This window comes from Leptopilina heterotoma, unplaced genomic scaffold (genome assembly GCF_015476425.1).
Source record: "Leptopilina heterotoma isolate Lh14 unplaced genomic scaffold, ASM1547642v1 Lhet_63, whole genome shotgun sequence".
Classification (NCBI taxonomy): domain Eukaryota; kingdom Metazoa; phylum Arthropoda; class Insecta; order Hymenoptera; family Figitidae; genus Leptopilina; species Leptopilina heterotoma.
In genome coordinates, this window is record NW_025111149.1 from 1,492,780 (window position 1) to 1,516,701 (window position 23,922).

The 23,922-nt window shown below is 25.0% G+C and overlaps 1 protein-coding gene across 2 annotated transcripts; it reads left to right on the plus strand.

Moving 5' to 3' along the window:
- The first annotated feature begins 102 nt into the window (after positions 1 to 102).
- On the plus strand, positions 103 to 23,253 carry LOC122509836 (rab-like protein 6). Of its 2 annotated transcripts, none has more exons than XM_043624106.1 (6): positions 103 to 254; positions 698 to 840; positions 3,275 to 3,759; positions 4,943 to 5,718; positions 16,027 to 16,516; positions 22,681 to 23,253. In XM_043624106.1, exons 2-6 carry the CDS (start codon positions 720 to 722, stop codon positions 22,879 to 22,881), a joined length of 2,073 nt encoding a protein of 690 aa, XP_043480041.1. In that variant the 5' UTR covers positions 103 to 254; positions 698 to 719; the 3' UTR covers positions 22,882 to 23,253. The 2 variants fall into 2 exon arrangements, with proteins under 2 accessions (XP_043480041.1, XP_043480042.1); XM_043624107.1 differs by lacking the exon at positions 103 to 254 and adding an exon at positions 443 to 601.
- Positions 23,254 to 23,922: the final 669 nt, after the last annotated feature.

A 23,922-nucleotide genomic window follows, 5' to 3' on the forward strand; every position in this document is an offset into this window, starting at 1 on the left:
AAAATCTATTTTCAATTCTATAATTTTTTCAACTGGTATTTTAATTATTTGTTTACGCACGAGAATAAAATTCAAGTTGTTTGTTTGAAATCAGTACCAACGTGATAAATTCACAGCATTTTCCCGCCAGGGAGTACCAACCTAAGTTTTTTGATTATTTACCATATGTTTGACAGTTGTCAGCTGGTTTTCATCCAAATGATATTAAATTAGGATTTTTAAACGATAAGGCATATTTTTGAATGTCGTGATCAGTAAGTATTCCTTATTTTAATTGTCTTTAAAAAGTCGTAAAGTAAATATTTTTTTATTCGTTTTTTTTTAAATTGTAAAAATTGTCTAATGCTACAAATTATAAATCATTTTGGACTTTAATTATTTCGAAAAAATCAGGCAATTGTTTTATTTCACTTTGTTTTTCTTTCTCCTCTTTGTATTTCTTTTCGTTTTCTGATATAATCTGGAGATTTACTAGTATGACAGTGACTTAATGAAGAGTACATTGAACTTAACCTATGTGTCAAAAAGAGATTTGCATATTTTGTTCGAGTTTAAAAATCCCAATTCGTAATTAGGTCAAAATATCGTACATTTTTTTAAGGTATTATTAATATTTGATCGAATTCGAATTTATGATTATATAAAAGAAATTGTATATTATAATTAAATTAATGGAGTATTTGATTTCTTAATACAGAGAAAGGGACGAAAATTCAAAGATGTTCTCGGCTTTCAAACGATTGGCAGGCAAATCCGAGGGAAATGCATCGCCACGACCGAATCATCAATCTATGCCCTCGAATTTGCAGAGAAAATTCGCAAAGGGAGTTCAGTATAATAGTAAGTTTTTATTTTTTATTAAATATTCGAAGCCACACGGATAAAAATTTTAGAAGAAAAACATTTTGTATTTTTTAATTCTTTTGAAAAATACAAATATTTTTAAAAATTTTAGTAAAATTCTACGCAAGAATTCAATTTCTAAAATGAATTCAATAATTTTTTAAAATTGTAAGAAAATTCTTCCAGATACACTGGGGTCAAAAAGTTTCAGTACATTTGTACTGATTACTTTTAAATGCTCGCTTCACTTCAAATTCAAATATTTTTGTAAAAATAGATGTAGGAGTTATCAAATTAGGATCATTTTAAAGTTCAATAAATTTAGAATCAAATAGGCTAACCAATTTAATAATGTAAATATTGAAAATATAATTCTTTAAGTTAGAGATTTTTTGTGAAAATTTCGATTTCCAACTCTAGAGTTGTACAATATTAAGTACAAATTCTATTCTTTTATTCTAAACCAAAATCATTACAATATATTAAGTATTTTCTTCAAATTCTACAAAAATAACTACTTTTGCTCTCTAAATTTTTCAAAGAATATAAAATTGCAATTTCTTCGTTTCTATTCATTTGTTTTTTCAATTAACCACACTTTTGAAAAATATAGAACCTCTTGATTGTAGGAAATTTAAGATATTTACATGAAATTTATCCCTCTTCTTTTAATGTTACAAATTTTAACTCTGTCATTATTTCTTATTTTCTTTCTAAGTGCCAATTTTCTTATTTTACAATAACAAAGAGATGCATACTTTTCTAAAGTGTGGTTAGTTGATAAAACAAGTGAACGGAAACGACGAATTTGCAATTTATGTATATTCTTTGAAAAATTTAGAGAGCAAGAGTAGTTATTTTTATAAAATTTGAAGAAAATACTTAATATATTGTAATGATTTTGGTTTAGAAATTAGAATTAAGGAGGCAGTCTGGGTCTTTTGCACGTATTTTGAAGTTTTTTTTTATAGTGAAATTTTTACATAATTATTATTACACATATGTATATTAAACTAAATAAAAAAAATTTCCTCTGTATTTTTTGTTGTTAATAACGAAGAAATGATGACTTGAAAAAAAATCTCGAAAATCTGGTTGACATGATATTTCCAGTCAGAACAAACGGAATCAAAAAATTCAAACGGATTATTAAAATATAGGTAAGCGGTTACAGCCTGAACTAAAATCATAATTTTTAAATAATTTTTAACCTGTTTTTTAAACAATTTTAGTTGCAAAAGAAGGGTTAAAAAACTAAAAAGTCCGCCATTTTGTTATTTTTCAATGAAAATTTTTTTATTTTAGTTCAGGCTGTAACCACTTACCTATATTTTAATAATCCGTTTGAATTTTTTGATTCAGTCTGTTCTGACTGAAGATATCATGTCAACCAGATTTTAGAGATTTTTTTTTAAGTCGACATTTCTTCACTAATAACAACAAAAAATGTAGAAATTTTTTTTTTATTTAGTTTAATATATATGTGTAATAATATGTAAAAATTTTTAAATGTTTAAATAAATTTCACTATGAAATATAAAATTCATCAAAATACGTGCAAAAGACCCAGACTACCCCCTTAAAGAATGGAATTTGTACTTGATATTGTACAACTGTCGAATCTTAAAAAAATTTTCTTCAATTGGCGTTCGCTTGAACTCCAGATTTCGAAATCGAAATTTTAACAAAAAATCTCTAACTTTAAAGAATTATATTTTCAATATTTACATTATTAAATTGGTTGTATCTTAGCCTATTTGACTCTAAATTTATTAAACTTTAAAATGATCCTAGTTTGATACATCTTGCATCTATTTTTACAGAAATATTTGAATTTGAAGTGAAGCGAGCATTTAAAAGTAATCAGTACAAATGTACTGAAACTTTTTGACCCCAGTGTAGTTCAATTAATTCTTCGCATAAATTTAATTTCCCAAACGATTTGAAATTTTTTTTTAAATTATAACAAAATTCTTCCGAATACCTAATTAAATTCATTTAAAAATTTTGATAAAATATTACAAAAAAATCAATTATATTTCGCAGGAATTCAATTAAATATTTTCGTAAATAATAAAATTCTTCGAAACAATTCAATTATTTTCAAAAAGAAAAAAATTCTTCGCAGAATTTTAATTATTTTTAATAGAATTTACCGAAAAAATTCAATTATATTCGAAAATTTTAATAAAATTAGTCTAAAAGACTTTAATTACTTTGAATACAATTGTTACTACATTCCTCGAAAAAATTCAAGTATTTTCAAAAGGAATAAAAGTTTTCCCAGAAATTAAATTATTTTCAAAAATTTTCATAAAATTCTTTTTTAGAATTTAATTTTAAGAAATAATCAATTATTCCGGCAATTATTCGTTTGTATTAAAATAATTTAAGAAGAAGAAGAAGAAGAAAATGTTGTGATTGCTTTTAGTGAAAATAATCATCAAGGGCGACAGGAATGTGGGCAAGACTTGTTTGTTTCATCGTCTTCAAGGACAAAAGTTTATCGAGGAATATGTGCCAACGGAGGAGATACAAGTGGCGAGTATTCAGTGGAATTATAAAGCGACTGACGATGTTGTCAAGGTGGAAGTTTGGGATGTTGTTGATCGAGGTAGAAGACGACGGAAAATGGAGGGTTTAAAAATGGACACGGCACCGGCTGAAAATATTATCGAGGAACCGGCATTAGACGCAGAATTTCTCGACGTTTACAAAGGGACCAATGGCGTTATTATAATGATGGATATTACGAAATCCTGGACCTTTGATTATGTACAACGAGAAATTCCGAAAATACCAAGTCACATACCTGTTATCGTTCTCGGCAATCACTGCGATATGTCGCATCATAGAACAGTTACTGCCGATCACGTCACTTATTTTATTGATACTTTACAAGGACGATTGGCACAAGTAAGAAAACTTTAAATTTTATTTTTATTATTTTCTCAGTATCTCAGACTTTTTACTTCTTTACATTTTTTCTTTTCTCTGACTTTTCAGTCAGGTCTAATTTTACTTTTGATCGTTAAAAATTAGGCTTCACTCATCTCCTAAAACCTAGTATTTACTACTTTTTATACAATTTGCTAATGATACTTTTTTTAGATTTCTAACACTAAAAGTTGATTTTCCTTTTTTTAGAATTTGCACTACTTTAAATTCGCTAATAGATAAGATAAAAAAAATTATTCTAAAAAATTGTAATAGGTTTTAATAAAATTATTCGCAAGAATTCAATTATTTTCATAAATAATAAAATTCTTCGAAAGAATTTAATTATTTTTTTAAATCATAAGAGATAATTCCATTTTCAAAACGAATTCAATTATTTCTTAAAATTGTAACAACATTCATACGAATAATTAAATTAATTAAAAAAATTTTGATAAAATACTACAAAAAATCAGTTATTTTGCAGGAATTCGATCAATTTCAAAAGTTTTAATGACATTCTTCGAAACAATACAATTATTTAATAAGTAAAAAATTCTTCGCCGAAAATAAATTATTTTCAGTAAATTTCTAGAAAAAATTCTGTTATATTCGAAAATTGTAATTACAGATAAGAGAAAGAAAATCTCAAACAGTTGAAAATAACTGAATTCTTTTTAAGAAATTTATTAGCATTTTTAAATATAATTTAATTTCTGAATTTTCATGAAATTTTTGAATATCATTAAATTCTTTCGAGGAGTTTAATTAAAATTGTATTGAAAATAATTAAAAAATATTAAAATTCTTCTGAGAAATTCAATTATTTTCGAAATTTTGTATAAAATTCTTCGAAACAATTCAATGACATATTTTCAATAATAAAATGAATTCTTCGCTGAAATCCAATTATTTTCAATAGAATTTCTCGAAAAAATTCGAGTATCTAAATTCAAAAATTTAATAAAATTTGTTTAGAAGAATTTAATTTTTCGATAACTATTTTCTTATTATGTACTTCTTTTCAGTCTTAAGGGAGTGTCCAAGTCGATTGAATTTTTACATCGACTTGGACATCTCCTTAAAACTACTTTTTAATACTTCTTTTAAAATTAATTATCAAGTGCGAAATCTATATAATATAAAAACTCATAATTTTCAGGTAAGATACGCAGAGACATCAATGAGAAATGGATTTGGTTTAAAATTATTGCATAAATTTTTCAATCTTCCATTTTTACAATTACAACGCGAGACACTGTTGAAGCAAATCGAAACGAACGAAGACGAGACACGATTGACAATTCAAGAATTGGATCTCTATCAAGAAAGTGATGATGCGAATTACAATAAATTTTTAGACAATCTTGTAAATAGACGAAGAGCTGTTGCCGATTCGACGTCAATGACTAACGTTGTTCCATTATCGTCGAGTAACAATGCTCTATCGTCAAGCAATAATGCCGCAGTCACGAATCTCAATCATGAATTAAAGAGAAGTGCAACGATATCGGGACCAATTGGTGCCGGTACTCCAATTCCGGTGAAAAATAATAATGTCGATTTAAGAACGCCGCCAAAGAAGGACAATAATGCATTAATGAAAATAATGTCGGATAATTTAATCAAGACTTCGCCTCACCATTCCTCGCACAACAGTACACCGAGAGAGGGTCATAATCCTGAAATTATTGGCAATAATCAAGAGAAACGTGATTCGCAACAATTACGACAACAGTCGTTCATGTCGAAGATATTTGGAAATAAGAAAGAGGAGGATGGGGAGAAATTGCCAAATATTGCTGGGATTAATTTAAATTCACCATTGACGAGCGTCGAGGATTTCGTTCCTGACGATGATGTGCTGGACAAGTCCTTCTTGGAGGAGGGCTGCCAAGGTGGGCAACAGTCACAATCAGAGCACGTCGATTCCGACAGGTGAGCATTCAAATTTATTTTCACTTTAAAAACTTTTTTTTCGAAAGCATAACTAAATTTACATCTCATTATTATAGTTACTAAAACTTTCTTTTTGAAATTTAATTAAAACTAGCCAAACTATCCGCGCGCAAGCGCGCGGGAATGTTGTATGGAAATGCTTATTTTAAACCATTTAAATTTTAAATCCATTTTATTTTTAAAAAATTTTAAAGAAAAATAATTATTATTACCTAAGAAAAATATTTAACTAACTAAAATTCAAATAATTATTTCACTCAATGGTCTCAATTTAACCTTCGCGCTACCAAAGATTTTTGTATACGCGGGCTACCGGATGGCCACCCGGGGTGGCCAAACGCTTTTTTACTTTTATATTCCAAAAACGATTAAAATTCATCAAACTTTTTGTAAATAACTATGTGTTAATACAATTGCTGTATTTTAATAAAGGTTTTATGCATATTGCAATTGTTTAAAAAATTTGTTATTGCAAAAACCTTTAATTTTCAAATAAACAAAGAGATTAGAAAATTTTTGAAAACTTTTCTTTTTTTAACGTTACTTAGTATTAAATCAAAAATTAAAGAAAATATTTATTGAAACGAATCATAAATATTAGTAAAAAATTATTTAAACAAATTATTGTTGTTATTTACCAACTTTTTACAGAATACACCTAGAAAGTTGCAGTTTTTTCCTAATTTTGCAATTTACTAAATCTTATATGATCACAAATAAAGAGTAAAAATTGAATTAATATTTAAACAATTTTAAAACAAATTATTGTTGCTATTTACCAACTTTTTACAGAATACACCTAGAAAGTTGCAGTTTTTTACTAATTTTGCAATTTACTAAACCTTATATTATTACATATTACAATTTATAAACGAATTATTAATTTGTTTAAAAATGGTTTAAATAACAATTCAATTTTGATTTTTTTATTTATAATCATATAAGGTTTAGTAAATTGCAAAATTAGGAAAAAACTGCAACTTTCTAGGTGTATTCTGTAAAAAGTTGGTAAATAGCAACAATAATTTGTTTAAAAATTGTTTAAATAATAATTTAATTTTTACTCTTTACATATTTGTGATCATATAAGATTAATAAATTGCAAAATTAGAAAAAAACTGCAACTTTCTAAGTGCATTCTGTAAAAAGTTGGTAAATAACAACAATAATTTGTTTAAACAAATAAAAAATTCATTGTAACATCAAAATATGTTGTATTTATTGACATAAAACAATTTTATTGTGAAACTTTCATGATTTCATTTTTATTTTTTTGCAATATACAAAATAACATCCGAACGTTTTTCAGTAGTGTTGAACATAGTTTTTTAATTGTTATAAATAAACAAGAAGAAATGTAAAAAAAAATTTATTTTTTTTATTTTTCGAAAGTAGATAAAATTTTGTTCAGTGACTTAAAATCGCGATTCGATTGATGCAAAAATCGAGCAGATTTACAACATTATTTATTGCTTGGCCACCCTGGGTGGCCATCCGGTAGCGCGAAGGTTAAATAGAATTTACATTACTAGACCTGAACTATAGCTAGAACAATTCCAATTAATATCTGGGTCATAAAAATTAATTTAATTCACAATTAAAAAAAAATAGCCAGTCAGTATTCAGCAGGAGGTGAAAAATTATTTTTTGAGTGAATTTTATCTTAATTTAAATACTTTTAAAAGAAATAATAATTATTACACACTGAAAAAAGTTTTACTTGAAATAGCGATTAGTTTCTCTAGAATAGCGAAAGTATTAATCAAAGCACTGCAAAATTTCGCTACTAAAGTGAAATATGTATATCCAGCTAAATATTTTTTGCCGTGCATAACGAAAAAAGAATTAAATTAACATATCAGATTTTCTAAATTTAAAATAACGAATTCAAATAGAAATTAATCATTTTAAAACTTAACCAAATTCACCCCAGAAATCACTGAATTCGATAAATTAGAAGAAAGTCAGACAAAAGAAAGTTTTATTAATTTTGAATTTCTAAAATTTAATGTCAAATTTAACGCATTAGAAACGAATTACAAGTGAATCCGATAAATTTTTGTTAAAATGCTGTTACTGCGCTGTTAAACTTTCTTGTTGTACGAAGAAAATTAAATATTGCAAAAATTGTTACATATTTTATACTTTTATTTTCAAAACAATTTTAAAATTAAAAATAATTTTGATTACGAAAATTTTAATTATTCTAAAAATTAAAAAAATTATTCATTTAGCTTTTTAAACAAAGAATTCCGTATCTTTCGAATCTAACATAACTGCAAAATATTAAATTAATTGAAAATGATAAAGTTAAACAACTTTTAATTCTAATTTCTTTGGAAAACAAAAAATCCGTAGTAAAAATACTAAATATAACTTGGATTAATTATTTAATTACAAGATGTAATATAATATAATAAAGCATCAAATTAAAAAAAAATTCTAAATGCGTTTTTAGAAATAAAGAAAAAAAATGTCAGGTAAATTTTAGGCGTACGATAGCCCCAAAATTTTATTTCTATACATTGGTTGTTTAATTGAATTTTTAACTTTATAATTATCATTTACTCGTCAGGTATGTGTCCATAATTTAATGTTAACATTATTTAAATAAATATAGAGAAAAGATATTTGATGTAATATATTTTAAATTGAAAAAATTTCCAATATATTTTCATTAATTAGTTGAATATTCTATGAATCACGTATTAATTTAAAACATAAAACAAAAAAATGTTAAAAGTTTATGAAATAAACATCATATTAAACAATATTTTAATGTAATAAAAATTATAAGAAATAAAAATTGTATTAAATTACTATTTTGTAAAATAGACTTTGATAATTTAAATTTATATAGTCTTTAATAATATTCAAATAATTATTTGTAATCAAATAACTTTTTTCAATAATATTGAAATAATGTCAACATTAAATTATATACATTAAATTAAATTATAAAAAAGTATTTACCTTTAGAATGAATGCGATAGTTGAAGAGTTAAAAATTGAATTAAACACATGATAATATAGAACATAACCATTGAAACGATTGAAACACATCAAAACACATTGCAAAATTTGACATTTAAAAATATAAAAAATGCCAATACTTAACCCACAAAAATTAATTTTCAAAACAAACAAATGAATGCAGATAATTTGCTAACGGAAAGGAAACTTACGATTATTATAATGTATTTAATATTTAATTATTTTTTGAAAAATGCAATTTTTCGGAATATCATTCTTTAAAAATACCATTATATTTCAAAACAATTTTTAAAACTGATAAAATAATTACAATTTCTCAAAAATTTTAATGTAAAACTTTTGAAATTTAATTATTTCTAAAAATTACAACTGCAATTTTTTCAAAAGTCAACTATTTTTTAGAATTTTTGAATATAATTATTCAAAAATTTTATAAGTTTTAAAGAAGAATAGTGTATATGTTAATAATTTTTTTTAAATAAACATTAAAATATTTTAAATAATTTTTAATTATGTAATTTTTTAAAGTGAGAAAATAAATGTCTTTGAAATAGAAAATTTATTTTAATAAAATTTGATAAAATTTCCTACTTTTCCAGTTTTTTAAAATTATTTTCAAAAATTGTATTCTCATTCAATTATTTCCAATAGGTAGAATTGTAATTAAATTCCATGCAAGAATTTAACTATTTTCAAAAATTTCAATAAAATTAGAAGAATTTTATTAGGGGCCGTACACATAATACGTCACGCGATTTTTGACCATTTTTAACCCCTCCCTCCCCCTATGTCACACTTCGTCAGAAATCTTGAACCCCCCCTCCCCCCTACCCCTCGTCACACACGTCAATTTCACTGTAAATTTTATACATTGGACAATATATATTATATCTTACACTCTAAATTATTGAATCAGTTAAAAATACCTGATTCAGAAGCAAAAAGTCAGTCATTGCTGATTGTCAGTTAAAACCTTGATTTTTAACTGATTCAAATTAAGAGAATATATTATTTATCATATTATAAATAATATGCCAATATATGTGGACGTCCACATGAAAAGGGCCCATATTGTCGGTTCTAGTTTTCGAGATAATCGCAATTTAGTAATTTTAGAGCAAAATCTTAATTTTTTTTTATTTTTAATTTTTTAATTTTTTCTTTAGAAAAAGGAAAAGGGCCCATTTTGTCGGTCATTTGCAAAAGTAATCCGCATTTTAAAAATGGAGGTGTGGAAAAATTTAAAACCTGTTGATTTTTCATCTTTAAGATGTCCTGGACTGTAAACAATTCTTATCTGAATAACTTCCCAGAAGAACCAGAGATATTGATGTTAGAATCCTTGTTTTTGTAGTCATAGAAATGAAAAATTCGATATTTCGTGAAATTTTTCGTAATAGAGACTGTTAAAAAAATTTAAATAAGTTTAATATCTATTCTTTTTCTTCAAATGACACAATAAAATTGTACCTAATCATTAATCTTATAAAAAAATGGTTTTTTAATAGAAAAACTGTCCTTTTTAGAAAAGGGCCCATATTGTCGATTTTTCGTATTTTCAAAATTAAGAGGGGGGGATGGTTTTAAAAATTTAAAACCTGTTGTTTAAAACAATTCTTATCTGAATAACTTCCAAGAAGAACCAGAGATACAACAATTAGTTGATATCGCAATCTTTAATTCCGTTTTTCTCGAAATGAGGTTTTTGGCTTTCTAAACTTTGAAATTCCGTAACTCAGCGAATTTTCAACCAAAAAAGTTCTAAGACCACTCAAAATTCTCCAAATTTTGCCAGGAATACGCCCATATAGATAACTCCAATAGTGCCAAAATGGGCCCTTTTCATGTGGACGTCCACATATGTTAAACAGGTACATAATAGATATTAAATAGTTCAAAGCATTTTTAACTTGTTTTATTTAGAAAAAGTGACATTGTCACATATAATTTCTTATAATCTTTGAATTTAAGAGATTGTGACGTAACACATGAGTTCACCCCCCCCCCCTCCCCCATGTCACACTTAGTCACAATTCTCAGACCCCGTCCCACCCCTTAGCCGCGTGACGTATTATGTGTACGGCCCCTTAAAACTCTTTAAAATAATTGAATTCTTTCAATTCTATTCTTGAATTTTTTTATTTTTGAAATAATTGAATACTTTCGAAGAATTTCATTAACGTTTTCGAAAATAATTGATTTTTTGTAGTATTTCATAAAAATTTTTGGAATTAATTTAATTATTTGGAAGATTTTTGTTAAAAATTTTAAAAAAATAATTGAATTCGTTTTAGAAATGGAATTGTTGCAAAGAATTTCATTATTTATAAAAATAATTGAATTGTTTCGAAGAATTTTATCAAAAATTTCGAAAATAATTGAATCTCTGTAAAGAATTTTAATATTTTTGCAGACATTCAATATTTATTTAAATACAAAAATACAATTTCTATGAAAATTTCAATTGTAACTGTAATTTTATTTGTTTCGTAGCATTGTTTTATTAAAATTTTTGAAAATAATTAAACTCTACAAAATTTTAAAGATGATTTAATTTCTGCGAAGTATTTTACTAGACAGTTTGGAATCAAAAAGCCATAATTTCACATGAGGACAGAATATCTGAATTATTATTATATAACTACCAATAATTCGCTCACTAAAGCGCGCGGCTTACTTTTTACTTCATGTTTTAAATAAAATTATCAATTTTAAAAATAACATTCAAATTTTTGTTGAAAAAACTAAAATAATTCAATTTTGGAGAAATTGCAAATAATTTATTGAAGAAATTCAATTATTGCTTCCTCATAGAGGAAGGATTGTATTAGCAAAATTTTCGATTGTGATTTTTTGACATATTTATAAATTTTTTTTCGTTATACCTAATCCTTTAGTACTTTATGACGTACGAATGGGCAAAGCCCGTATAAATGTTCTAAATGAATAAAAAAAAATTTCGACGTATTTTGACCTCCGAAGTCCAAAAAACGGATTTTAAAAATTTGTCCCGATGTGTGTGTGTGTACTAACTAATGTTAGTATTTACCATTTACCTCAATATCTCAGAACGAGAAAGAGCTAAAGGCCTCAATTTTTTTTAAATTGTAGGTCTCCCCGGGGGACATAAAATGAGAGTATTTTCAGCCCGATTCATAAAGTTTAACTATATTGTTTTTTTTTTTGCATTTTTCATTTAGTAAAAAAACGTTTTTTGGCCATAACTTAAAAAAAATGTTAGGGCACCTATAAATGTTTTTCTTTAGTTTTGTAGAGTTTGTTGAGACACATCTTTTGAGCCTTCATTGAACATTTTTCGTCTATATTAACCAGAGATATTAAAGTTTTAAAAATCTAAATTTTTCGAAAATAACACTTTTTTGAAAATTTTGTTGAAAAATATAAAAGAAACTTTAAAACTTTCATTACCAACTTGTAGAGCATTAAAAAAGGCTTCGATTGACCTATTTTTGAACCTGATTCGGTCAAAAATTATCAAATTATTGGTATTTGAAAAATCAAAAATTGTGGAAAATATAATTTTGTCAACATTCTTGTTTATTAACTTATGTGTAATTATTAAACTATTATTACCATCTTATCGAATATATAAAAACATATTTTTTGGACCAAGATTTAATGATTTTTAACTTTTTTATAAAAATTAATTCTTATATTTCAATTATTATTATTTCTATGAGGAAGCAAAGTGTTCATGAAATGAACATTAAAATTATAAACAAGTTGTTCATTTTATGACCATTTAGCTTCCTCAACATATAAAATATAAATTCGTGACGTAATTCACTTACAAAATTCTAGCTACCTCCTCGCGGTGCATCTTGGAAACAATATCATTAAATTCTTTATTTCAAGCTTTATTAAACAATTTCAATAAATTCAAAAAATTTTAAATGTACTTTGATGATATTGGCTAAAATCCAATCAAACATATAAAATATTTACTAAAGTTAATAATATATTCATTACTTCATTTTAGGTACAAATCTCCATGAAAACCAAATTATGATTTTTCAAAAGCATAACAATCAAAGCATACATTCTTCTTAAGGAAATTTCTTTTTGATGCAGCAAGATATATATTCATAAATTAAATGTAATTATATTGCGGTTTGCAAACTTTTGCAATTCGAAATGATTCGAATTTTCTGTTGTCGAGTCGATTAATGTTCGGTTCGATTAAATACACACCTCTATTTCATATGCAAATTGCTTCTTTTTTTATGATAGAATAATCATTTAAAAATATTAATATTAAATAAATTATGAAAAAATACAAAATTTGAATTTTTTGTGAAAAAGAAAAATTTCTATTAATTTTATAAATTTTGATAAAAAATATACTTTGTATACATCAATCGATTCGTTTTCTTGTCAGGAATGTAATTTTGAGAATAATTAATTAAAATATTAACAAATAAAAAAATTATTTACAAAAATACAAAAAAAAATTTTGTTTTGAATTTAAAAAAAATTGTAGGGGAGAGGTACGCACGTTGAGACGGTCCGCACGTTGAGACACTAAGATATTATAACCTGTGTAACTGATAATACCAAAAATTTTATTGGCATTTTGTCGTATCATTAATACCAAACTTTTTATTTAAAAAAAGCGCAATAACTCCTGTTTTTTTCGGTAGAACTAGAGCGAACCAATTTTTTAGTTAAAAAAAGTGTTTTTTAGAATTTCTGTTTAGTGTATTTACTGTATTTTTTAGTGGCAGAAAAAATTGCGGATAACATTTGTGACGCGATCTGAAGAAAGGGACCTTAGAAGCAAATCATTTTAAGGTTGGGTTAGAGTTACTTTTTTCTTGTTTGAAAGTTTCTTTTTACTTATTTCGAATTAAAATCAGTGTTTATTAAATATTTTAGTTTTAATGAAGACTTAAACATCAATGATTTATATTGACAGTTGATCCTTTTTTTGTATTTTCATTTAGAAAATTGCAAACATAACCTATAATTTTTTGCTTCAAAGGTCCCTTTCTTCAGATCGCGTCACATTTACTTATCAATTTTGGTTCTACTTTATAGTTCCGACGAAAATTTAGACATACGTTAACATCTACAAATAATTTCAAAGCTTTAAAAAAATAACAGCAAGGTCTGCACGTTGAGACACACTGTGGTACGCAGGTTAAAACGCTCACGGTTTGAAAATAGTACTGTCATTAAAATTGATTTTGAATCCATAATTTTTAAGCGTTTTACATGTTCTTCACCTGTAAAAATTGCGAATATAAAAATTTCGATTAATTATTTTTGTGCAAAATAAAATTTTATTTTTTGATTATTATTTTTAAGTTAATTTTTAATGTTTTAATTTTTTTTCTTTGAGCTAAGACCATCAAAATAAGTAAATAAACAACAAACAATTAGAATCTGACGTAATTATTTATTTTGTTTCAATTTAAAATAAATTATTATGGGTGTCTCAACGTGCGTACCACTTTTTTTTTTGGTCAAAAATAACATGTTTAAAAAATCAGCTATAAATTTTTCAATTTTGTCGAAAAAAAAATAACTTTCTTTGGCAATGTTGTAGCCCTGGACAATACTTTTAAGAAAGCATTTCGAATTTTTCGCTAAATTTTGTTTTTTAAAAATTATAACTGAAAAACAGAACCCGTCTCAACATGCGTACCTCTCCCCTATAAAATTTTTTTTTTTAGATATTTTTGAAAATCCTTGTGTCAGATTTTAGGTATTAATGACTGCAATAAACCTGCAAAATTTCAAGACAATCCATCAAAATTTGTTTGAGATAATTTGTACACAATTTTTGTGACATACACACACACACACACACACACATACATCTGGACATTTGCTCAGAATTGAATATACATATGTTATAGATGAAAATGAGTCCATATAACCTTCTTTTGAAAAATTGAAAATCGTCACGAATGCAAATCTTCCTTATGAGGAAGCAAAATGTACAACTTGGCAGCGGTTTTTTCAAAAGTAATAAAATTCTTCTCATAAAATTCAATTATGTTTAAAATTAAAAAAAATTCTCGTCAAAATCCCAATTATCTTTGTAAATAACAAAATTTTCCCCCAAAGTTCAATTATTTTAAAAAAATGACAATAAAATTCTTGTCCTAATTTCAATTATTTTCAATATCTACTATTTTAATAAAATTTTCCTAGAAAAATTCAATTATTTGAAAAAAAAATTTTTTAAATCGTACACAAACATGTAATTATTGTCAAAAATATAAAAAATTCCACAGGAATTCAATTATTTACAATTTTTTATAAATTTCTTTGCAATAATTAAATTTCTTTCATTAATTTTTTAATTATTATAAACTTAAAGACATCGATCACTCCAAAGCAATCAATATCTTCATGTTTTACAGCAAAATACTTTTATAAGTTGTTTAATTTCAAAAAGGTTTGAATTTGTAATTTTTGAATGTCTTAATTCCTGTGGAAAAATAATAATAATTAAATATTAATTTACAAACGAAATTATTGATGTTTTTGAATAATTTTACAATTAAAGAAATTCGTAAAAATGTAACGGAACATTTTTTTTGAGTAAAATTTTTTCCTTTATTTTCTACAAATTCAAAAATTTTCATTTTCATTGAAAATTTGTATTTGACAAATAGAAGCAGAGAGAAACTATAGAAGTTATAAACATTTGTTTCGTTTATTTTTTAAAAAAAATTTGAATTTTATTAAAACAATTGTAATTAAAAAATTGAAATAATGTAAATTATTCCCTTATGAAAATTGAAAATTTTCTACAAAAATATTAAGAAACGGGAATATGTAATGTTTTTTTTCCCAAAATAAAAGAATGAGTTTGTAAACAATATTGTTATTAAGAAATAAAAATTATGCATAAAATGGGTATTTATTTACTATTTCTTAATCATAATTTTTTAACAAATTTTCTTTTTTTTATAAATAAAGAAGAGAAAAATTTGCATAATTTAGATCAGTCAAACGAAATTTGTTATAAAAAAAGGATGTAATAAATAAAATGGGTAAATTTTTCATTTGTTAATCATCAATTTTTTTTTAATTTTCTAATTTTTAATATTATTTTATTATGAATCATGAAAAAATACCTGCATATTTTCGATTTGTCAAAACAAATTTTTTTTAAAGAAAAAAAACAAAAGAATACACAAAAACTAACTTTAGGTGTGGACAGAATGAAAGAATGAATAAGACGATTATTATAGTTAATAATATAATTATAATTTAAACGGGAAGAAAAGAAATAATACTTTTAATTTTTTATTTCAGCGATACAGAAACTGCGAATCCGTTGGTGGCCGGTTTTGAGGACGATTTATCGTCAGCCGACGAGTCACCAACACCAGTGCAATTGAAACTGACGGAAAATCCATTGAGTAAATCGAGACACAAACGTGAATTACAGGGAGCTGAATCGAGTCAGGAAATTTCGCAAATACAAAAAAGTGACTCTGTGTCTTCCATTGAGCACGACTTTCAGGGTTCAAGTGAATTCGATTTGAATAATCGACAAGATTCGGATACTTATGATAGTTGGCTGGGAAGGGATTCGAAATGGCGACAGAGTCCAGAAGGCGGGGAGGATGTCAGCAGTAATAGCACGAGGAAAGATAGACTCGAATTTAGTGACAAAAGTCGCGATGTCAGTATGACAAGTTCTAATGTTCATCTTGAACTTCTTGATACTTCCAGTGTAAGACAATTGAGTTCGAATGGCAGCAGTCCCGTTTTAAAGGAGAAGAAGAAACACAAGGAGAAGGTATTTTCCTTTTAATAAATTCAACTGTTGTTGGAAAAAATTCTTTTTTTTGAGAATTCAAACTATTTTAAACTACTTTAAACCCGCTAAATAGTTAATACAATGCAATTATTTTCATAAATAACCAATTTTTTGTGGGAATTAAATTATTTTTAAAAATTTTACAAAAATTGAAGTCGCGCGTCAAAGAGGGATTTAACCTTGATAATGTTAATTTCGAGAAAAATGAAAAAAAGTGAAATTAAATTATTTTGGATAAAAAAAGTTGTTTGAAATGTTTCCAAAGAGAAGAAAAACTGTTCTATATAAAGTGTTTCTCTAGTATTTTCTTTATTTTTTCATAAAAAATTGATAAATTATTTTTTCCAGTGGAAAAGGGATCTAAATGACAAATTCACTTAGATCCTTTTTCCACGATGCAAACATTTTTTATTCATTAATTATTAAATTATTAAAATATTCAATATCGAATGGTTTTTTATTATTTTTATAATTATTAACACGTATAAAAATTCCTTCTTGGAAGCATTTTATGAAATATAGTTTTTTAAAGAATATTTAATTTTCAATTTATCACTTTGTAACACTGTATTTTCTGTTTTCACTACTGAAATATTTGCAAATTCTTTAAATTTTTATAAAATTCATTTTAAATAAATTTTATTTATTAATTTTACAAAACGAATCAGGGTAAACCAGACAGTAGTCGGACACTTTTCAATTTTGAATAGCTATAAAACCGTATGAGATAAAAATATTTTGTTTGTTGCTAATCATTTCTAAGGTGATCATAAACAAATCTAAGCTTTTGTAATTGAAAAAAAAAATTTTTTACGGTTTTTGAAAGCTTTTTTAAGTGGCCGATTACATGATTGGTTTAATAGTTTTGTTTGATCGTAAGAAACAACATTACATGAAAGAATTCGAAAAAAATTATGAATTGCACTTTTAAAACAGTGTTAATTAAAAAGATTGCTTCAGGTGGCCGACTACTGTCGGATTCTTACTTTTTTTTGTAAATTTTTTTAACGAATAAGAAATTTTTTTTGTAAACATGATTGGTATACTATAGTTTCGTAGGAACATTAGGAACAATTCATGGAAGAAATTTTTTAATGTTTACAATAAAGTAAATAACACTATTTTTTAGATAGATCCATTTTCCACAATGTTGTCACTATGGAGTTAAAAATCATTTTCTCTTTTTTTGACTTTTCGCTTCAAGTTTCTTAGGATTTTATAGAATTTTAAATTTTTTCCTTTCATTATTTTTCCACTCAGAAGGTTTTCTCTTTCTTTTTGAAGACATTTTATGTAACTTCACCAAATCGATTATTTATAACCTATCTTAAAAAGTTGAAAGTCGAAAAGAGATAGATTCTTCTTCCGCACAATAGAAAAATTTTAATTATATAATGTTGGGTATTATAATATTATAATTATGAACGAAATAGTCATGATTACACTAATGTCATAATGGCCTTGAGTATTCCAAAGTTGTCAGCGCGTTTTTTATATACAGATTTGTTATTTTTTTATAAAATAATCAAGGGTTTTGTTAATTGCTCAGCATTGGTATCGAAGGTGAACTTATTCGCTCCACCTGTAAATTTACGTTCTTACAATTTACTAACTATGGTAAAACAAGTCTTATTGACACACTAATTTGCAACAGTACTTACTTATTTTTATAACCGTTTTTTGTATAAGTATCTTAAATAAATAAATAATTATACAATTTTTATTGCGAAATTTGAAAAAGGATATGTAATAGTGTCTATTTTTCTATACAGTTAAAATTTGATAAAGAATAAGTTAGATCCCTTTACGACGCGCGGCTTCAATTCTTGACCACAATTCAATAATTATTTTTATAAAAAAAAATTTGTTCTTAGAAATTAAATTATTTTTAAAAAATTTAATAAAATTCTTCGTTTGGATTCAATTATTTTTTTATAAATACATAGTAAAATTCTTCACAGTAATTCACATAATATGTTTAATACAATTATTTTTAAAACTTGTAATAAAATTCATCTAATTAATTCAATTATCTTTAAAATTTTAATAAAATTCTTCAACTCTTTCGAGGAATTTAATTAAAATTCTATTGAACATACATAATTGAATTTTTTTCAAATAATTTATTAACATGTTTGAATATAATTGACTTTCTGAATTTTATTAAAATTTTTGAATATAATTAAATTCTTTCGAGAAGTCTAATTAAAATAATTGTATTAAAAATAATAGAATAAGACACAATTTTTAAAAATATTTAAATTCTTTTGAAGAATTTTATTATTTTTGAAAGTTTTAATAAAATTCTTTTAAAGAATGCAATTATTTTTAAAAAATTTATTAAATTTCTTCGCAAAAATTTAATAATTTTCATAAGTAATCAAATTCTTCGCAAGAATTCAGTTCCTGAAACAAATTCAATAATTTTTTTAAATTGTAACAAAATTCTTGCGAATAATTAAATTATTAAAAAAAATTTTGATAAAATACTACAAAAAAAGTTTTAATGAAATTCTTCAAAACAATACAATTATTTGAAAAATAAAAAATTCTGTGCCGAAATTCAATTATTTTTAGTAGATTTTCTCGAACAAAATTCAATTTCTTTAAAGAATTCAATTATTTTCAATATTTGTAATAAAATTCTTCGTATAATTTCAATTATCTTTAATGTTTTTAATAGAATTTTTCAACAGTTTCGAGGAATTTAATTAAAATTGTATTGAAATTAGAGAAAAAAAAGAAATTTATCTCAAATTTTTGAAAATAATTGAATTCTTCTGAAGAATTTTATTAGTATTTTTAAATATAATTAAATTTCTGAATTTTACTGAAATTTTTGAAAATAATTTAAAAAGGATTCAATTTTTTTAAATTTAAATTCTTTTGAAAAATTTAATTAATTTCAAAAATTTTAATGAAATTCCGTGGAACAATTCAATTATTTGCAAAATAAACAAATTTATCGCAATCATTTTCAAAATTGTTTATTAAAATTTTTCAGAAAATTGACTAGTTTTTTAAATTATTAAAAAATTCTTTTTAATAAATTGAATTGCTTTATTTAAAAATTCTAAAAAATAATTGAATTTTGGAAGATTTTAAGTTGTACTTTTTAAAAATAGGGTTAGGGGAGAGTGGGGCAAACCGGCCAGGTGTCAATATCTCTGAAATGGCGAAATTGTCAAAAGTGCTATTTAGAAATTTGAAACAACCATGTGTAGTATACCTTAATTTTTCAATTTGACATTTTTTACTTTTGTTTATGCAACGCTGGTTTCCAAATACAGGGATTACAGTTCGTCCCCTTTTTTCCCCTTAAAAAAAATAAATTCCCCTTTTTTCAGTAAATTTTTTTTTGAAAAGTAAAAATTATGATTTAATAATTTTTTAAAAAGATTTTACAGGGTTTTCAGCGTTCAGGAAAGTCAGGGACACTTTTATAAATTTAATAAGAAAGTTAAAATTTTTTGTGAATTTAAAAATTTAGTAATCTAACAAGACTAAATTGGTTTTTATTACTATTTGTTACTCTAATTCGATATTAATTTATCCCTCACCCTAAAAGAAGTAATCTTGATTTAATGCGGAATCCTCTAAACTGAATGCATATTTTCCTCTTATATATGGTATCAAAATTAATACTCTTCACTTTAGAGGATTTTTCTCTCGGATATTATTTGCAAATTGTAGTTATAAACTGATGAAGAAAAGTTTATTTTATGCACTAAATTTAATGTTTTTAAGTAAATAATTATATTTAATAACTAAAAGTTAATTACTTACATTATTTAATATATTTATTCCTTCATTTATTTCCTTTAAATATTCAATGTTTTTGACAAATGTCAATAATAAAACAATGAATTAATAAATAATAAAAATAATATACATTCAAGTCGAATAGTTTTGTTTTGAGAGGAAAACATTAAGAGGATATTAGAAGAGGATTTTTCCTCTAAGTATGAGATTACTTTTTTCTAGAGTTGCCACCTCTTCGGGCTTCGCCCGGAGACTCCGGGCTGCGAAGTAGATCTCCGGGCCGCAAGTAAATTCTTCCGGTCTTCGGTTATTTAAAAAAAAAACTTTTAATTTTAAGTATTGAAACAATAACACATCATGACTGAATTAGTAACTATTCTCCATATTCTTTATTGTATGGTAGAAGCTTTAGGGAGCATTTACACCTTATAGTCAAGAAAAATTCTCCGGGCCGAGAGCCGCGATGAGGTGGCAACCCTACTTTTTTCTTATATTTTATTAACTATATTATAGTCGAAGAAGAAATAAGGAAAGTAAAAAGTCAGGGAATCTTTTTCTCAAATCCTTGTTGGACACCCTGATTTTATTTTTATAAAATGTTTAAATAGCGCGCAACATAAAACAAACCTTAGAAAACTCCATATTATACCGTAAAAAGAAAAAATGGCTATTTTTTCTTAAATTATTTAAGAAAAAAGGAGCAAAAGAAGTCAGATTTAATCCAAAAAGCTGTAAATAGAAGGAAAAATAAAAGTTTAAAAAAATAAACCCTGTATGTTGTAACAAAATAATTTTTATCGTGTTTTTCAAAATCCCCTTTTTTCTTTTGAAAAATCCCCTTTTTTACCTATTTTCAAGTGGAAATGCCACTGTGATCCCTGCAAATATTAGGTCTTAGGTTTTGAAGGTACACACCTCAGGAATATTTACCACCAAAAACTTTGATGAATTTGCAAAGCGTTTTTTTTAAACAAATATTTATTCTCAAAATGAGCCTGTGGGGCAAAGCGGACAGTTTTCAGTGGGGCAAACCGGCCATAGGATATTTATATTGTATCAGAGTTTCAAGAAAATGTTTTTTTCATTAAAATATTTACACTCGATTCTTGTTATAACGAATCTCGTTACAACGTTCTCTCGTTATAACGAACATTAAAACTCTCGATACAACGACAAAAAAAACACGAACGAATTTAAGAATTCAATTTAACCAAAATTTTGGTTAACTCAAAAAAAACGACAAATTTAATCGACTCTTAACTTTATTTAACCTAAAGAATCTAGTGATCCGATTATTATTAAAAATACTTACTTTTTCTTTAAACTGATTCTATAATTTAAAAACTTTTAATATAAATAAACATACATTACGAAAAATTTTGCACGTATTTGACGTTTGAATAGAACGTGAAGTAGGATCTTCTCCTTCTGTCGTTATATCGAGATTTTGAAGTCCCGATCGTCGTTATAACGAGAATCGAGTGTACTTCCAATGAAAAATAATTGTCTTCCAGTTTGCAAATTTTTTTAAAGTTAACACAGCAACTAAACAACAAAAGATAGAGTATATGTGTCTCTGGAAAAAAGTTGCGCAATTAAATGATCTTTCAAACAAGCCATCGAAAAATGAAATCGGTCTATTCGTTTAGTCACAAGAGAGTAAAAAAACCGTTAGTATGGCCGGTTTGCCCCACTCACCCCTAAATTTTAAAAGTTTTTACCTTGAAATTATAAAAATTCAAATTCCTGTGAAAAAATGAAGAACAATAAGTATTTAAATATTTTTTTAAAACAAAAATTACTGTATTCTTGAATAATTTAATTCACAAATTAAGGAAAAAATTGAATTTTTGAAAATTTGGAATTAAAATTTGTTGAAGATAGTTGAATTCCCAAAAATAATTTTCAAAAATTGAGACAATTGGAAATTTTGTCAAATTTCATTGATATAAATTAAATATTCAACGGAATTGAATATTTTTACTTTTGAAAATTATTCTTATTCAATCTTATTTTTGAAGGATTCTAATTGAAAATTTTGAAAATAATTGAATTTTATAGAAATTTAGAATTGAAGTTTTTGGCAGAATAAAGAAAGAAATTAATATTCTTTCTGAAAAACCGGGAAATACATAAGGAAATCTTGTGATAACCCTGATTAAAATAAGATACTTTTTTTGCGTATTGTATCGACTGAAATAAGTTTTTTAGTTGTGAAATTTAATTTTTTGATAGATAATTTTTTACTGTGGACTTCCTTTTAGTCTTAAGGCTACTTTTTGCTATTTTTTGCTTCCCCATAGAAATAAATTTAAATCAATATATTTAATTTAAATAAATTAGTGCAAAGCCAGTATATTATTTTATCCTTTATATTACAGAACGAGGACAGAGAAAAGAAAAAGAAGAAAAAATCCAAGGATAAAGACAAGGAGAAAGAGAGGGAAAAATCCGAGAAGAAGAAAAAAAGGCGATCATTACAAAAATCAAAGGAGGAAAATCGTGAACGAGATGAACTCGAAGAATTTTTAAACGGTTCTGTAACGAGGGTAAATGTTGATATGGCATATGAGGCCATATGAAAGCGAATTGTCTCTCTTCATTTGGCTTAATATGCTTCTTTTGATGTCTATGAAATTTCTCTCAAGACTTTAAAAATCTCGTTACTATAACGATAGTTAGAAAAAGTAATTTATTAAAGAAAACAAAAAGCGTTATATGTATAAATATTGTGAACTCATAAATAGAATTTTCTCCTTTCGGAATATTCAACTTTTGAAGAATTTTAAATGTGTACACTCAAAAGCTCGCTCAAAAGAAATGTCATTCTATTTGAATATTTCACTTTTTCCAAACAAAAAGTGGTATTTACAAAATTAATGAATGTAATTCAAAGAAATTTTGATTAAATTCGCAAAACATATTTCATTTTTTAATTTAGGTTTGAAAGTATTTTTTTTTAATTAGACTTTTTAATTGAATTTTTTATTGAAAATTATTGCGATATTAAAATGTAATAAACAAGAACAGTGTTGATTTTTTTACAAATGCTTAAATAATAAGCACTGGTTTTTAAAAATAATTTTAGGATCTAAATAGCGAAATATTAAAAATGTCTTTCACTTCATCCGTTCTTTATTTATATTATCATTTATCATTGTTGACGGAGAAGTTTTGAAGATGCATAAACAAATATTTTTTAACAAGTTATAATAACATTATTCTATTTTTGCCATCTACACTAATTATTATAACAATGTAACTTGTAAAACATTCAATAGAAATTCATGTTAATAAATGTATATAAACGAATTACTAATTTTTATTAATTTTAATTATTAATTAGTTGTACTGATTAAATTAAATATTATGTGTAACTTTTGTTTTTTCTCAACTTTTGCAGAATTTTAAATAATACTCAAAAGAAAAAGTTACAGAAACAATTCTTAATTATTATTAGAATTGCGTAAATTAATTTTTAAAATGGTGAATAAATTTTACAACATCAAAAATACTAATATTTTTCTATTATGATAATTTTACCTAAATAAAAATAATCGATTTAAAACAAAGTTAAATCAAAAAGGTCCTACCGGTATTTTTTGTTGTTGTTCATTTTCAAT